This window comes from Pygoscelis adeliae, unplaced genomic scaffold, assembly GCF_000699105.1.
Source record: "Pygoscelis adeliae isolate BGI_AS28 unplaced genomic scaffold, ASM69910v1 Scaffold120, whole genome shotgun sequence".
NCBI lineage: Eukaryota > Metazoa > Chordata > Aves > Sphenisciformes > Spheniscidae > Pygoscelis > Pygoscelis adeliae.
Genome location: NW_008824032.1, coordinates 1,845,377 through 1,862,092, shown reverse-complemented (window position 1 = coordinate 1,862,092; position 16,716 = coordinate 1,845,377). Strand labels below are relative to the sequence as shown.

The 16,716-nt window shown below is 40.5% G+C and overlaps 1 protein-coding gene across 2 annotated transcripts in view; it reads right to left on the bottom strand.

Annotated features, from left to right (window-relative positions):
* Positions 1–382: 382 nt before the first annotated feature.
* The window catches only part of MAN1A2 (mannosidase, alpha, class 1A, member 2), a 161,802-nt gene continuing 145,468 nt past the window's right edge, over positions 383–16,716 (bottom strand). The window contains exons 12-14 of one of the 2 annotated variants that reach the window (XR_663845.1): positions 8,877–8,992; positions 4,660–5,175; positions 383–1,837 (exon numbers count right to left, since the gene is read on the bottom strand). Coding sequence is in view for 1 of the 2 variants with exons in the window: in XM_009329140.1 (XP_009327415.1) it covers positions 5,043–5,175; positions 8,877–8,992 (249 nt within the window). In the remaining variant the exon portion in view is untranslated. Of the gene's footprint in view, positions 1,838–2,793; positions 5,176–8,876; positions 8,993–16,716 lie in introns of those variants that run through there. The other variant, XM_009329140.1, reaches the window with a different exon arrangement.

The window sequence follows — 16,716 nt, the reverse complement described above, 5'->3', positions numbered from 1 at the left end:
TGGCCCCTTTACCCTCATCACGAAGAATCTTTGAACTTTTTAGCCACTTTCACACAAATTTAACAAAAAGGGTAGAAATCTCAAAAATTTGTGAGATTTGGTGGCTTTCACACTGGCACACAGAAACAATCTCAAACTGTTGTACATTTAGCTACATCTTGAGAAAAATTACAGCAACCTGTTAAAGGTAAGCAAGGGGTACAGGGGTTTAATTTTGCAATGGGGGGTCTTGATACATGTTTAAGTTGACAAAGCCCCTAGTAGAGCTGCAGGGGAAAGGAAAGCTGCAGCACCACCAAGCCTGTGAAATAGGATCAGCTTCACGGTCCAATGCTACAGGAGGTTGCTATTGGGGGCAGAGGACACAAAACGCACCTTTTTCACTTAAAGACATTCTTTATTCAATTTTTTTTATATACAATATTATTTTTAATCTGTAAAAAGTACATATGCAGGATTCCAGGTCAGAGGCAGGTTTCCACATCAGAAGATAGACTTTTGCCCTTTTATTACTTTGGAGGAAAAATAATCTGTCAGTTTTAGACAAAGCAAGAATAAAGGCAGAATGCAAATCCAACTTCCACCAAGCGATTAGGATTAAAGGCAACAATTCACCGTAACAAGTCAGGCTGTCTCCTTCGACTTCGGTGGTTCCCAACTTTTCCGGGCAATTACAGAGCAGTTTGTTAGAAGGCGCTGACAGCCGAAGCAGCTAGTGCTTATCATCTCTGCTACAGTTGTACGCACGTAACTTGCAAAAGAGCTTGGGTTTCCTCTCTGTATGGCAACTCAAACTCTTGAGTCAGAAGACCGTTTCTCAAAATTCAAGGAGCGAAAAAGTGATGTCTTATCAGGGTGAACAGATCTCCGAACTACAGTGTGGATCAAGAGCTTGCTTTCATTTTTCTCTGGTAACAAGAAGCCTGTTTCTTATTTGTCCCCTTGAAAACACGGACTAGACTTATTAATGTACCTAACAGGCTTGATTTGCTAAAAGCCTGCTACTACAGCCCTGAGATGTAAACTGCCTCACCATTTTCTGTGGATGCCAGGTTACATTGTTGATCTTTTCAGACTTAATGCTATTAACCACTTCTCCATTCAAACTAGGGACAGTCACATTATAAAGGTTTGTAATATCATTTCCTGAGGGATAGAAGAGGGGATCATAAAAGACAGCCTGATAGGGCTTTGCTTAGCTGTAAGTCAGCACAGGGTAGACCTTTAACCTTAAAGGATGGTATTACAGGGAGTGTGCAATTATTTTTACTTTTCAGAACCGGGATACTCAACATTCAAATCTTGTAAAATACTGGGTGGGAATATGTCAGTGATTGGGAGGTAGAAGACAGTGATCCACAGATTTGGAGCAGGGAGCTAAAGGAGCCTCAAAGGTGTGACTGGCACAGGTAACTACCTGTTTTTACTTTTACTCCAGCGTACCTACTATTTTCCATACTTTTCTTAAGCATTCAGTTTTAAGGACCATACTGTGCAGCAAAATTTCACAGAATATCATTCAAGGGTTTTGTTTTTATTTAGAGGACAAAGCTAAGAAGTTGACTTCTTGACTGCAGGACACACATAGCTCCAGGGTGGTCAGTGGAAGCTGCAGACATTTGGCTTCTTTGAAAAGTCAGGCTGTAAGTGTTCGAAAAAAATGTACTGCTAGCAGATCCTGACCAACAGGCAAGCTTGAGGCTTGGATTAGGAAAAGAACTGAAGATCCTTGTTTTGACTGCATGCAAACAGGAAATAGACAATTCTGGGATTTCCAGGCTCTTGCCCAAATCCAGTGTGCCAAAAACGTACATGATTTTCTGGTTTTTATTTCATCCTGTAAGAGGAGAGGGTATTGTAGAAATGGCTAAAATGGGACAGCTACCTGAAGAAAACGAGGATCATTTTGTTAGAGAATACAGTGCAAGACTCGGAAACAACTAGGACTAAAAAGTCTTTTTGTGCTTAAATTTACACTCTATCTTCATGAAAGTATGTAAGACAGCAGCAACAGAATGAAAATGGCAATATTCTACCGTACCTTATGTACCCAGAGGGAAAACAGTCTGAACTTTGGGTTGCACATAACGCCATTCTGCAGATCAGAACCTACTTCTCTGTGAAGGACTCAGAACAAGGGCACGTCACTTCAGTCAGAAGTTTCAATATCCGTGGTGCTTGGTTATTACGCACCCATCTCGCTCAGAACCCATTACCTCCAAACTCAGCTTGCTCTAGGAAATCTCAGGCTGGAGAGATTCATGAATGACACAGCAACTAGTCCATAAAATGCATTATTTTTTATACACTATGCACATCAGTAGCTTCTGGAGGGAAAGGATAGTTTGTATTTTAAAGAGTGATAGAGTAGAAACTGACAGCCGTTGGGGTAACTGGAAAACGAGAAACAAGTGTCCTTTATTTGGTAGCTGCTGCTTGTCTACACAAAGAAGAAATAGCAGTACTGTACATCTGCTTTGAGAAAAATACCATCCCATAACATGAAATGGCTTAGGTCCTCAATTCAAGCATTCTTGTGGCAGTGAGTTAACCCATTGGGATTCATAGAAGAATTAATTTGAAGCGTCGCTCTTTAATTCACACGAGGGGGGTGGAAGAGCAGCAAACAATGATAAGAAGTTTGCTGTTTCTGGGACTCCAGAATTCTGTCCTTGACCTTTCTCTGAACAGACTGGCAGCCATTCTACACCTGCATTTATCAGGAGGTGTATGGGGATGGGTGTATGGGGTGAAAGTGCCTTTTTCTTTTTTTCTTTTTTTTTTTTAAAATAGAAAAGTCTGCTTTTCCTCTTTCTCCTTTGTACCCAGAGAGATTTAGGAGAACAAGGCAATCCATCGAGTGCAGTTTTAAACTAATAACAGTTCTTATGGGATGGGAAAAACTCAACTTGAAAACACAACGTATCTGAACTTTGGAAAATGGAAAATGACTAGCTCTTCAGTTAAGTCACTGAATACTAATTAGAAAAATAAATTAATGTGGGACCAGTAAGAAGAATCCATTTATTAAGCTACTTCTGATTTTAAATAAACAATTACTTGAATCAGTATTATTTACTATATCAATTACTTTATCAGTTCTCAAATTATTTTTAAGATACTGCTGCAAATTACAGTAACTAAGTAACTGCTATTAAGGTAAAACCACTGGGATTGGAGTTTTTTTTCCAAGATCGATGTCTTCCTCCTCTTAAGTTAAAGTAACTGTCTGGAAAAAAGCATCTGATAGCATTTTTTCTTAGATCATGTGATGATTTCTGTGTCTAAGTTAGTGTCAAAGACGAGCAAAGAAAAGTTTTATGGGGGAAATTCTACTATACTGTACAGTCAGATATATTATAATATGATAGAGAGAAAAGCTTTTCTATATAAAACTTCATATATAAACATTTTTTGAGGGGGAGAAATAGCACTCACTCCCTTTAGATCCGATGCTGTACTGCTGTAGCTCACTGAAGAGTTCTTCCACTCACGTTAGTACTAAAACACAATCAAGACTTTTTAAAGACTCAACCTGCGCACTAATTAGGAGGGAAAGGAGCACCTCACAGCTCTTTTTCAGCAAAGAGGCCAGTCACCACGGCAAAAGGATTTGAGAGCTATAAAGGGGAATAAAAAGAATAATTTGAGCTGTAAGGATTCTGGATCAATGGTAAAAAAAAGAGACTGAGATATAATTGAAAAGACAAAATTTCTTTTAGCCAGTAAGTGAAGACTGAAGCAGACCCCATTTAAGTGATATTGTCCAGCCCAGCCTAGGAGTACTCGGAAAAAAACCCATGCAGATAACAGCATCTCATTTCTCATAAACTAATGGAAGAAGAGACTCTTCAGTTTCTTTTTCCACTCATATGTAAGAGATGTTACGTTGTTTCCAAAGAAGATTATGTTGGCTTTGCACTGGAGCACTGAGAAGAAAAGGAGTTTTGTAAACTAAATCAAAGGCAGTTTTGGGCTTCTGTCATACACATACCTGCAAAGAAGGTTCCATGAATAGTATCCAAAGAATGAAATTTAACTTTTAGGAAAAATCCCGATTGTGTGGAAAAATACAAAGCAACAAACTCCTGCTGCTTAGCTCAAGGGGAGCATTTTTAAGTGCCATATACTGTATCCTGTTATATAAATCATGAGAGACTGTTTTTCTCATGTTGTCGTCTCTGTTTGTTTAGCTAAAAGAGCGACTAATAAGAGAATGTTTTTTTCCATGTGACAGGACTTGTGAGGAAGGGAAACTTCGTCTCCTTCCTACCCCTGCGATATGCTCCAGACTCTGTGACTTTAGGCTTGCCAAATGAACTAAGCCCACGTTGCTGACAATGAACTACAAACCAAATGCTTACTAATTGTTTTTTTGGATGTAAGCATACAACGCTGATCTTTCAGCATTATTTTGGAAAGGGAAAATGAGGAGGCAATAGTTTTTATAGTTTATAGTTTAGTTTTAATAGCTTAGAGGCCCTGAGAATGGCTGCCAGTCTGGTCAAACAGATGCTCCTTAGAAAATTCAGACAGGTACAGAAAAAAATTCAAATCCTGATGCTGCTGGTGCAGTGATGTTGCTTTTTGTTGTTGCTTTGTTCATGCCATCATCAAACACAAAAAAAGAAAAATAAAATCTAGGTATTTGGAACCCACCCGATCTGAAGAGATGACTGGTGTGTTGTTCCTTGCAACAGCCAGGAGCAGCAGCACCAAGTTCCTCTCCCTGGACGGGAAAGCCTCTTCTTCCTTATGCTGCTGCGTTTATATTAAACAGTAGATTCCATGTCTTGCTAGGGTTCAAAGCGCATGAAGTCTCTGTCCTGCAAATACCACACTAACGTGTTTTGGTCATGTATAAAACAGAATTTTTAACTTATCTATATGTTGAAGAGCTTTGTTTCTCACGCCGGTACTTGCTTGACTCAGAGGTCTAGTTTTATCAAGTGTCTGTCTCCTCTCCTGCTTAAAGTCTCAAGTGGTCCATGTAAACAAAACAGAGCTGAAAACAGTCTCTCCTCCTCTTCATAGAGCTGTTTTTATCGATATGCAGGATTTCCTGACAATGTGGTGTTGGCTAAATGTAAAACAGGCAGAGGATGAGCTTCTGTGTTAAAAACCCAGTTGTCTAATGGTAGAAGGTCATCATTGGAGAAAAGCAGATACAAATACCTAGATATCAAGACAGGAAAAATGGTGGGTATTAAGTTGTTATAAAGACAGCATTTTAATCTTTCCAAGTAACTTTTGTTTTTCAAAACTCCTTTCAAAGACTTGCAATGTAAAACAAGCATCAAGACACCAAGCACAAGATTTGGGGGACAGGGGAGCAGAGAAGTTGTTGACAAAAAATTCTTCTTAATGGAGTAAACCCACTTGGAAATAACTAATCCTCTTTAATCCAAAAGATTTTGAGGAAGCAGAAGAGAAGCCACTAAGCCCTGCCAGATACCTGACTTGTCATCACCGTGCTGGAAGCCGGTTCAGCTTCTGGTGGAAGGAAATGGGCCAATATATTGTGCAGAGGGGATTCATAAATGTTGGACATTATAAAGCAATGCAGAGCAAATGAAGCATGTAACAAAATTAAGGTTTCTGGACATCTGTAGAAGAAGAGTATTTCTTGGTTCTTTTTTCTTAATACACACTTAATGTGTAATGGTGGTAGGGATCTTTGTCAAGGCTTCCAAATGCAATTGCTAAAATTCCAAAGGCATTTCCCTTGTACCAGAAAACCTGACTGTGCAAGTGCAAGCGTAACACCATGGGTGTACAGGAGCTCTCAGCTCCTGCTACAGCTTGCTTTCCTGCCATCCAGAAAATGACAGGTCTTGCAGCATGTGACAAGGAAGGGGCATCGTTCCCATTAGTGGGCTCTGTCACATCCAGTATGTGCACACATGTTGTTCTGCCTTCGCTCTGCTGAGGCTGCTGTTACTTCGCACTCTCTCAATCAGATGCTGGTAGTGTCTACTGTCTACAGTCGTGTGTCACTGCCTGATCATTCTCCCCTGGCCTTTATTTGCCAGTTGTATCCACAGCACAACCCAGTCAGTGAAGCTCTACTTTTTCTTCCCTTCCTCACCAATTAACTGTTTACAGATAAAAATTTCTTGCTTATATGATTCAGTTTTGTCCCACATGTCTAGTCTCTTTCTCTACATTTTTCATTCATCTTTAAAGCGTCATGCCTTTCCTTTCCTCCTTACTCCTACCTTGCTTTCTCCCTCTGTAGCTCTTCAAACTCTTTTTCACCACAGTAGCAATGTTTCATCTTACTCAAATTCACCTTCTTCATTTGATTCATGCTTTTCCTTTGAATAACTTAGGCAACCTATTTCTACGTCTTGCTCCTTCCCACTCAAACAGCCACCTTCTTGCAGCTCAGACTGCCCAAACTCTCGTAATTTGCTGAGTATCTTTGATGAGCCAAAGTATCCGAGCAGCAACAATGCGTGTTTGGGGGAGGTGTCAATGTTGAATTTGAGGGGAACGAAGATGCAGAAGTTATCATCAATAGCAGAAAAGATCACAGCAGGCATTCCGTAACACACATGTTATGCCCCTCTTCTGAGGGACATCTTCATTTTCCTCATGGCATCACACCCAACCCTTCTGTCTTTATTTTCATAGCCATTTGAGCTATCCTGACCTTACGTTGTCTATTTTATCTCAACGTAATACCAGTTTCTGGTTTGGCTATGCCAATTGCATCAATGTCAAACACCTAATATCCAGCTCTCCAATAAAACGTTTTGTCCCACAAGCGGGAAATGATCCAAACCAAAAGCCAATAAAAATTTCTGAGTTCCTTCCTAGAACTGCCTTCTTTTGCAATGCTTGCACTATAGTACATCCAGTTACTGAGTGATGCATCAGTGAATTTGCAGATCTCCTTGTGATTATTTAAGATGCAGACAGGATTCTGGCGATACTTCAAAGGTCAGCCTTGCCACTGCAGAAGTCCCTTAGGAGCAAGTTTCATTCTCTGATTTGCCTTTTATAGGCAGATCAATCATATAAGACCAGCTCCTAGGGAGGTATTGCTTCTCTGACTGGACCTGTTTGAAACTGCTGCCTCTCTCTTTGGGAGTATAGCTTTTAGTCTCCAGAAAATGAACTTGAAGGAGTAAGTGAAATAAAAATAATGAAGACAACAGAGGAGATAGCAGTGGCTGACTTTCTTTTATAATGGTAACATGGGGAAACAAAGTATTGTGACTATGCAGAGGAATTTGGTAAGGACCCAGCAGAAGGATAGAATAGCCAGACTCTCCCCTTACCCGTGATGAACTTGGAGCCCCTTCTTGCCAGTGAAACATGTTGTGGTGCCTGAAGTAGGCACCCGTACTGCCACTTTCACGACCCACTTTCTCCCCGCTGCATTTTGAGCTTCCGATACACAAAATCAATCTTTACATACATCAGCTACAGTTAAAACCTGAAATTTTGATATTGCTGATACTGTAAACTCTGCTGCTGTAAAGAAACTCTGTTTATTCTGCAAAGCCTGCATGCCATGCTAGACTGCCAAATAGTTACAACTGTTTTTTCGTCATATCACTGGGTTGTAAAGACAGAAAGGGCACCTTAATGAGTCTTCGCTACTGACAGGTTTGTGCAACAACATATGTATCATCCCTTCCATCACACGTTGGCAGAAAGTGGCATGGATATGTAAGCAGAGGCAACAACTAGGTCTCCTAATAGCAGCTCTGGCCTCAATCACACTGCCAGCAATGGCTTCTGTCTATGGATTTAACCAACTAAAACATTCTCCAAACTATTATGCAGGAGGAAAAAAAAAGGGATAGGGAATATAGCCAACTCAGATATTTTGCTTCCAAAAGTAGACAATTCACAAGATTTCGGGGAGGTAACCAGTAGAGGAATCTTGGTAGATTTCAATGCCAGAACTATATTACCAAATTTGGTGACGTAACTTGACTATCAAGAAAATTGTCACACATAAGAAGACATTGCTTCATAGGCAAAACCCCAGAGCAATCACAACCATGTGTGATAAGAGTGCTCTTGATAGCTGGTTTGTGTCAATGATGAAGGAGATGAGTAGCCATGACACGCTAGCTGTTTTAAAAATGGATCTCTTAATAAAATCCCTGTAACATGTTCCCATCTTTAGACTAGTTTTTCTTATTGTATGTATCATCTCCATAAGTTAGAGGTTATGGCACATTCTAGTATAGCATTTTTTGTTATTAATTAAAAAGAAACATAGTGGAAGACCAATGACTTTGAACATTTTATCTTGAACCAAATATGCAGAGTACATTAGCTGCTGCAGGGTGGATTACAGGTGATTTGACTGAATTGAAAATATTTAAGTATGCAAGAGATTATAAAATATGCCTGATATTCTTGCTTACACTTACTAGCATTCTAGAAAAATAAGTTGTGGGATAAATACAGAAAAATCATGCAAGGGCACGAAGGACTTTTGTCCCATGCATTTACTCCCTTCCAGTGACACACACAGGATAAACAGGTTCTACAATATCAGAGCATGCCACTTACTTGCGTAAGACATGTCAAGTCAATGTATCTAAAAAAAAAATGTCTTTTGCAAAGGGAATTTCTTAAAAGGAGATAACCTCTCCTCTGCTCTGATGCCAGAAATCAAATAGAAGTCTTAAAAACTAAAGCTCTCTCAGCATAAGCTTCTTGTATGGGAAATTCCGTTTGTATTTCTGCTGCTAAAATGGGCTGATCTGGGACCCTAAAGCTGGGAAAAAAAGAAAGCCCAAACCATAAACCACCCTGACAAGACAATAGTTTATTTGTTGAGCCACTGCATTCTTCTAGAATTTAGATGCTAGCTTTTACAGAAAGATGCAAGAGCGAAGAGAACTTACTTCAAAGTTTCAGCAAGGAAAAAGCTCTGCTGTACGTCGTCATATGTAGGAGATGAGGAATAGACATCCTTGACACCAGAAAAGCCACCGCTGACTCGACAATACTTGTCAATTGCCTGCAAAGAGGAAGGGAAAAGAAAAAGAGAATTTAATTGTAGAGCAAAATTTGGAAACATTAAAGGACCAGGCTTGATCAACAAAGGAGGTAGCTCTTTCCGTGCTGCATTATTCAGTTGTGAATCTCCTTATCAGAGGATGCTATGGATGTTAACAGTTTACGCTGACCAAAAAAAATAAGAAGGGACTGGACACATACAGAAGTAAAATCCCTCCAGGGCTACTAACGACACCACATTTGGCAAACTGCTAGATGCTAAGAAAGTATTCTGGGGAAGCATACTTTCTTTCCTGGGTATTTACTGTTGACTGATAGTGATGACAGCACATGGACTCAGTAGACTTTTGCTCTGAGCTGGTATGGCTCCTCATAGGTAACACTGCGTAGAACATCCATTAGTCAATCAACACAACATGTGCTATGAGGTGCACAGGAAGATAACAAACATCCCTGGATTTTGCAGCTGGAAGAGTTTGAAGAGTTATAGGAACTCTGTGACTAGTAGCTAGTCATAGGGACTTACTGAAAGTAGGAATAAAATACCGTACTCATCTTTAGGGACTGTTGATTTCATCTTATAAACTCTTCTAGCTGCTGCTTTCTCCCCACATTTCCATCTCCTACATATGCTCTTCTCCGTTTCCCCTTTACAGAGTTGAAACTCAAGTCAGCTTGTGTGCTGGACTGCAGAAGAGCTCTTTATATTTAAAGCATGAAGTTTAAATCCATAAACATTCCATGCAGAAAGGGGCCAATGGATCCGTGATTCACAAATCACCCAGCTAGTCAGCTCCAACACAGTACTGCAAAAAGCACAATGGAAGAGGAGGAGACTGGAAAGAATGTGTTAGTAGCTCAGAGCACCTCTTGCCTACACTTTCATTATTCCATTCACATGCCCGACCTTACAGCACACAAGGATATCAGCCACTAAAACCAGCCCCAAAGAAATGATTCTGAAATGATTCACAGGTTATTTGTGCTTCCCTGCTGCTTTGGCAGTGCTTCCTCAGCAGAGACCAACTCTTTTAATAGATTCATGCAGGGACAGAAAAGGCACAGTGATGAAGGAAAATGTTTGGCTCAGGATGTCTGTCATTACCAACTACTGAACGTAGCTACCTCTAGTTCAGTAATCTATGATTCAGCCCATTAGCCTGTATGAAGTTTCTCTCCACATGGTGCTTTAGGCCCAGATTTTTGTTAATTCTGATTTTTGCTAGTTATACTCAATGGAAGCTGAGGGGAGTCAAGGCAGGGGAGCAAATAGGTTTTGAATGATGTCCCTTTATATGCAGAGAAAACAAATTCAATCAAAATTAACTCTTCAAGGTCCTTACTATAGCCTTTGCGTACAAGAAATACTGGGAAACAAAGGAGAATTTTCCATTGGACACATGCATGAAGAATGCTGGCAGACCCCATCACTAAAATCAGGAGGAAAAGTGAAAAGGCAAATGAGCAAGGTACCTAGGACAGTAAGTCACAGCACATCAGGTACTACAGCTAACCTCCTCCTAGTATACACTCTTACCCTGTGGAAATGTGAGGTTGTTCATGGACCAAAGAATAATCCAGACTGTACAAAGTTCTTTCAAAATTCTGAAGACCAAGATTTTTAAAGAAGGAAGAGGAGAGACTGGCAAAAGGACATTACTGGAAAGGCTGTGGCTCTAAAGCCTGAGCTTATGCCAAGAAAGGTACAGTCTTTCTTGGCAATATCTAATTCTCATTGCAATTCCTTATCTCAAGTGGAGCCTTCTCCAAGTTCGGATGGAAACACTCCCTTTTTTATTAGGACTTGAGCCTAAAAGGAGAAAGTATCTGGATAAATTATTTTCAGATCTGGTTACTGGTGCAGGCTAGGGCTTCACTGAGACTATTCATGTGTTGGGATTTGGGTTGACCAGGTTTTCTCTACAGTCTGGAGAGAAAGGTGTTTGTGACACATCTAGCCCAACAGCATCACACACATGACAATCTCTTTGTCTGCATGCTCCTACACACCACAAGTGATGCTAGCTATCTTCTTGCAGCCAAACAAAAAAAAAAAAAAAAAAAAGGAAAAGAAAAACATTAATTGCTTGGCCAACTTCTGAAGAAATAATGCATACGCTGTTTATGGAACCATTTGCACGTTTCTCCCCACAAATTCTACAGCTGCTAGGCAGGTGTTATATGAATAAACAAGAGCCAAAGCACTTTGCTTTCTAGGCAGGAAACGAAGTGCCTCCTCTTGCCACTATCCCCTTTTTTATAATACTGCAGAACACGACCTTGTCTGTGCTCTGGAGTGTGGCACGATGAGGGGGGGGAAGCTCCAATGGTTACAATCCTGCCAGAATTTCTAGCATGCAGAGTCTGACCTTGCAGGTGTTCCTCTGGTCAACAATTCAGCAATCCTGACACTGTGTGCCACAGCTCGGACAGGAGAAACTTGCTAGTGATTGTGGCAAAATGAAAAGAAGGAACAAACGGTACCACTATTAGGACATTGTCTCCTTCCTCCTCAAGAATTAAATCCCCAAGTCAGCATAAGAGACACAACTCTTTTATTCTGGAGACTGTAGTTAATAGATAGCACTGAGATCCTGCTCTGTGCAGTAGAGGCCTCATGCTTGGATAACTAAGTGCAACACTGGTGAAGCTAGCAGGCCTAGGAGCCCAAAGAAAGAAAATGTGTGATTTATATTGAATTTTTTTTTTCTCTCCTTACAATTACCAAGTAGTGTTGTATCTTCAAAAATTTCTCCTTGGGGAGACAGACTGGCTAGACTGGAGTTCAGGATAGGCAGAGGATTTATCCTAGTTGATCAGAGATCTATACCCTGCAGGTAGTAATGAACTGTAGAGGAAAAATTCCTCTGAAAGATTGCTATACAGCTATTCATCCAAATATGGATAAACAAATTGTCCTTGATTCAGAGGTGTATAGAACTTCAGGACACTGTCTGAAAATTTTGGTGCTGTAGACAAGTTGCTTAAAAGGCACTTGAAATTTGCCATGTTCTGCCTTTGCACAGATCTCAGAGTACTTGGTGTATAGGCATCTGATCTGCCACCTGGATACTCTTTGACTCAAGAGCTGAAGACCAGTTTCCTTGATAAAATAATGCTAAATTTATTGCACCCTAGAATGCAGGGAAGTCCTAGATGACTGGAAGGTTATTAAGGTTATCAATGCTACTATTATGAGGCATTGGCAGGCTGAACAATTTTAAGATGACATACCTGATATTAGTCCCAAACAATTACAGAAACACATGTAAAAAAATACCGAAGAAGAAGAGGACAATTGACACCAATCAGCATGGTTTTATAGAAAACTATCTTGCTCACAAGCTTGATTTCATGCTTTGAGGTCTACAAGTTGGTAAATAAAGGTAACTGCAAAGGTGTAATAAACTTAAATGTTTCTAAAGCGATTGACATGGTACCATAAGACTTTATGATAAGACAAAGCAGCACTATACCATATCAATATCACTATCTTAATTTAAAACTGACTGACAGTGCTCTAAGAATGAACTGGCAATGTAAAATCATCAACAAATAGAGCTGCTTCTCACAGAAATCCACAAGGAGCAGTCTGAAGTTTTATCAATCACTGCAACACTGCTGCTGGCAAAATGACATAGGTAAATAGCGGCAGTCAGTGTAATTTGGTGGTAACTGGGGCCCAAACTGAGTGAGTTTCATATAACCAGGCACATAATCCTAAATCTAGACATAAAGGCTGTGTAATTGCAGAACCAGATTAGCCTGCAAAGTAGAGACACTTAAAAGAATTCAGTGGCCATATGAGACAAACCAGTATGAGCTCCGGCTAGGATGTTGTGGCAGGTGCACACACAGGGATAGTAAACAGTAGCAGGGATGTAATTTTACTTTTGCACAGGGCTGTGCGTGAAGACAAAACTGGAATATGCAATTCTAGAATTCATTTTTAAAAAAGGATGATGAACTGACGTGGGTGCAGACATTTGGAGAAAATGCTTTACAATGGGAGATAATACAATTTGTTTAGCATCTTAAGTAGACTCAGTAGTAAGCTTATTACAATCTATGAAAACTCTTTGGAAAGAAAACATGGGGGAATAGAAGACATTTTAATATGGTATAGGAAGTCATAGGAAAATCCTGTGACTGACAGCTGAAACTAGACAAATTCAAATGGGAAATAAATCTCGTATTTTTAACAGCACAAGTAATTAAATAATGGAACAAACTACCACAAGAAGTGGATTTTCCAGTTCCCTTTATTCAAATCAAGAGCAGAACAGAAGAATATGCAATAGTGTACTCTTGCCAAATACACGTGTCTTGGCTCAGAAATGATGCAAAGTGAAATTTCTGAGCCTGTGACATACGGGGAGGTCAGAGTTGATCTAAATTCTTTGGAACTAAAATTGGAGGTGCCTCTAGATCAGACCCCAGCTCCTTCAGTTCCTCTGAGGGTGGTTTTGTGGTTGCATGTGTGGCTCTTCTTGACTATGCCAACCACATGCTCATAAAAACTATGCCAGTTTCTTCACCAGCTTACCTCCCCGAAGCACCTCTCTGTGGTACTCGCAGCTTCCAACCTATGAACTGTGAACCCATGTTTCTTTCACCTCCAACCTATGCCTGGCTCTTTTCTGTCTACTTTGCTTCACTAAGTAGAGAGCTGTAGGTCTTTCCACTCCATCTTACTGTCAATCCTCAAACTGCCTGAAGTTAGCCCGAACTTGAGGTCTTGTATATTATTTTCACTGTAAGTAGAAACTCTGAACGAGCTCTGCAGCCTCTGTGGTGCAATCCTACTTAGTCAGATACGAAAGTCCCCAACAAACAGTTGAACCCTTCGTTCACACAGCTTAGATTAGTAATTGGCTTTACATGCCTATTGTGAAGTGGTGGCTCTTACTGCTTTCAAATAGTTAGCCTAAGAAGGATTTTAGTACTTTTCTGTATTTACCCTGAATATCTTGCATGCGTATTTCTGTAATACTTCAGCCAGCCCCCCAGCATACCATCATCCAATTTGGCTGGACCAATACAATTGAGATGGATGTTGTCTCTAGTACTAAGTATAGTATTAGGGATAATTAGCCTTTTCTTATTAGGAAAGAGATAGAGACCCTGTCACAGGGATTTATGATCACTGAGGGAATGTAAGATTCAACTTCTTGTTTTTTCTCCACAGACACTGGATTTGGAGAGATGTGACAAAACAGGTCTTGGTCAAAGCACAACACCTGCACTAAAATGCCCAGGTTTTGTCCAAAAATCTAGATAATAAAGCCAAAAAGAAGCTGCCAATGGTGAAATAGATAAAGAAAGAACAGTACAAAGATCTGCATACACACACAATCCAGCCCTCTGTGCAAATTCCCATTGATAAAAGGCAGAGAGAGATCTGGGCTGGGAGTGCTAAAGAAACTTAAGTAATGCAGTATACTTAAAAGCCAGGTGGTTCTGCAATGTATCCTGGATCATCTCTGAAGATTTCTTAAAATGACAGAAGCAGACCTGTAACGTATCAGTGAACTAACCCAAATCCATTTGGGTAGGGACGTATTCATCCATTCAAAGAAGCAAACAGGGGAGACCACGAAGAACTCAGTCATCAAACACCAGGTTACACCAGGTTCAATGTAGAAAAATAAGACCATTTAGAACTCAGAAACAAAACTCAGTTTCCCCAAAAGTTTAAAAGAACTACTAGACTTCTGATGAAGAAACTATCATTCATCATGAGAAGTCTGTAATACAGGTTTCAAAGTATGCTTCAGTGGTTGAAAGGCAAAAGGAAAGCAAATACAGACAGTGTTGTGCAAGTGCAGCAAGCCAACTGCTCTGCGTGTCATACCAGATTCTTCTCTATTTATAAATGAAGGAATAAACACAACCAGAGCTGTGTGTGGTAGGGAAGAAGGGAAAAGTAGTGAGTAGGTGTGATGAGTAAACACAAGAACTTATTATCTATATGCAGGGAACAGAAAACCCTGGGGAGCAAAAAGCTTCCCAAGCTTCTGTGGTATTATGATGGCGGGAGAAAGAAAATCTGTAATTGTTGGAGGGAGGGGTATGCAAAACCATTTACAAAGAGTTCAAAAAAATTTTATGGCTGTATTGGATAAAGAAACTCTTTATTGAGGAAGCAAGCAAAAAAAAGGCACTCTGTAAGGACAGAGGCAGTTAAGCACACGGGCTGCTTGATTTACACAACTTTGATGCAGGTTGACAGAAGGATAAAATAAAATCCTACCCTGCACACAGAGAAAATTGGAGGCAGAGGAGGAGGAAGGGGGGGTTTGGTTTGAAAGCATTAATGGGGACCAAGATATGAAGGCAAATGGAGAAAACTGAACAAAATGCAATTCAAAGACATGCTTTGCAGTGTGCTTAAGAAGCAGATTCTGGCCTGAAAAATTTACATTTGTAAATTCTTTAACCTAGTACAAAGGACCCAATCTCAGCTTGGATCATCCAGCCATGGCTTCTGACAGGAGCTGGTGTTAGATCAGCAAGCATTTGTAGTACACACACTGGCAAGGAGTAGGAGTAGGTTACTAAATCTGTTTCTCTGTCATTTTAGAAACATGCATAGTTTGGGCAGGAGAGATGATGTGACTCAGTGTTTGATGTTTTGGAGAAAGCGGCAATGCATTCTGGAATATAAATGTCATGAATGTGGAACCTCTCTTCAGAATACCATAACATCGGTTATAACAAAACAGTCTACAAGGCAAAACCTAACCAAGACTAAGACACAATCTTAAAATACTTGGACTCTTCTACATGACTGTAAGTGTGCTGAGGGAAGGATAGGGATATTAGCTCAGCTAAATATTCTGGACCTGCCTTGACTATCTTCCACCTGATGAACAGATGTACGCTTCTCAACAGATTTCTTGCTCCAAGTACTTTTTCTGGGTCTCTTGACTCTGGAGCAAAACTGGTTTTCACCTGCAGAATAAAGTTTCTCCAGGCTCTTGGTTCGTCTCTTCCTTTGCTCTTCCCTCATCTCCTTTGGCTGTACTCAAAATATTTCGTTAGTGTCTTGTTATCTTTAATGTTTATTCTCACCTCTGAAACTGGCTTTGAGCTGCGTTTCCAAAGACTGCTGGAGCTGTAGCAAGGAAGTGGAGGAGCTGGAGTAATCCAATGGCCACTCATATCTGGAAGATGACCAGAAACTGCTTGGCCAGCAAATGAGTTTTGCACGACCCCAGTACAGACCAGTAGGTGGAAGCAGTGAGAAACGTGAGACCAGAAAAGGCTCACAAGGTTTGGCCCTCAGAAGCATTTAAAAGGAGAAGTCTTTTGGGGATTACAGGTAATTTTTACAATTAGAATATTATATTGTCATGTGAAAATGAAGCCTAGCTATTCATATAGCCCATAATCTATCAGACAAAGGAGTTATCCATCGATGTCTTGTCTGTCGGAAAAGGACCTGGGGGTGCTGGTCGACAGCCGGCTGAACATGAGCCGGCAGTGTGCCCAGGCGGCCAAGAAGGCCAATGACATCCTGGCCTGTATCAGAAATAGTGTGGCCAGCAGGGGTAGGGAAGTGATCGTGCCCCTGTACTCGGCACTAGTGAGGCCGCACCTCGAATACTGTGTTCAGTTTTGGGCCCCTCACTACAAGAAGGACATGGAGGTGCTGGAGCGTGTCCAGAGAAGGGCAACGAGGCTGGTGAGGGGTCTGGAGAACAAGTCTTATGAGGAGCGGCT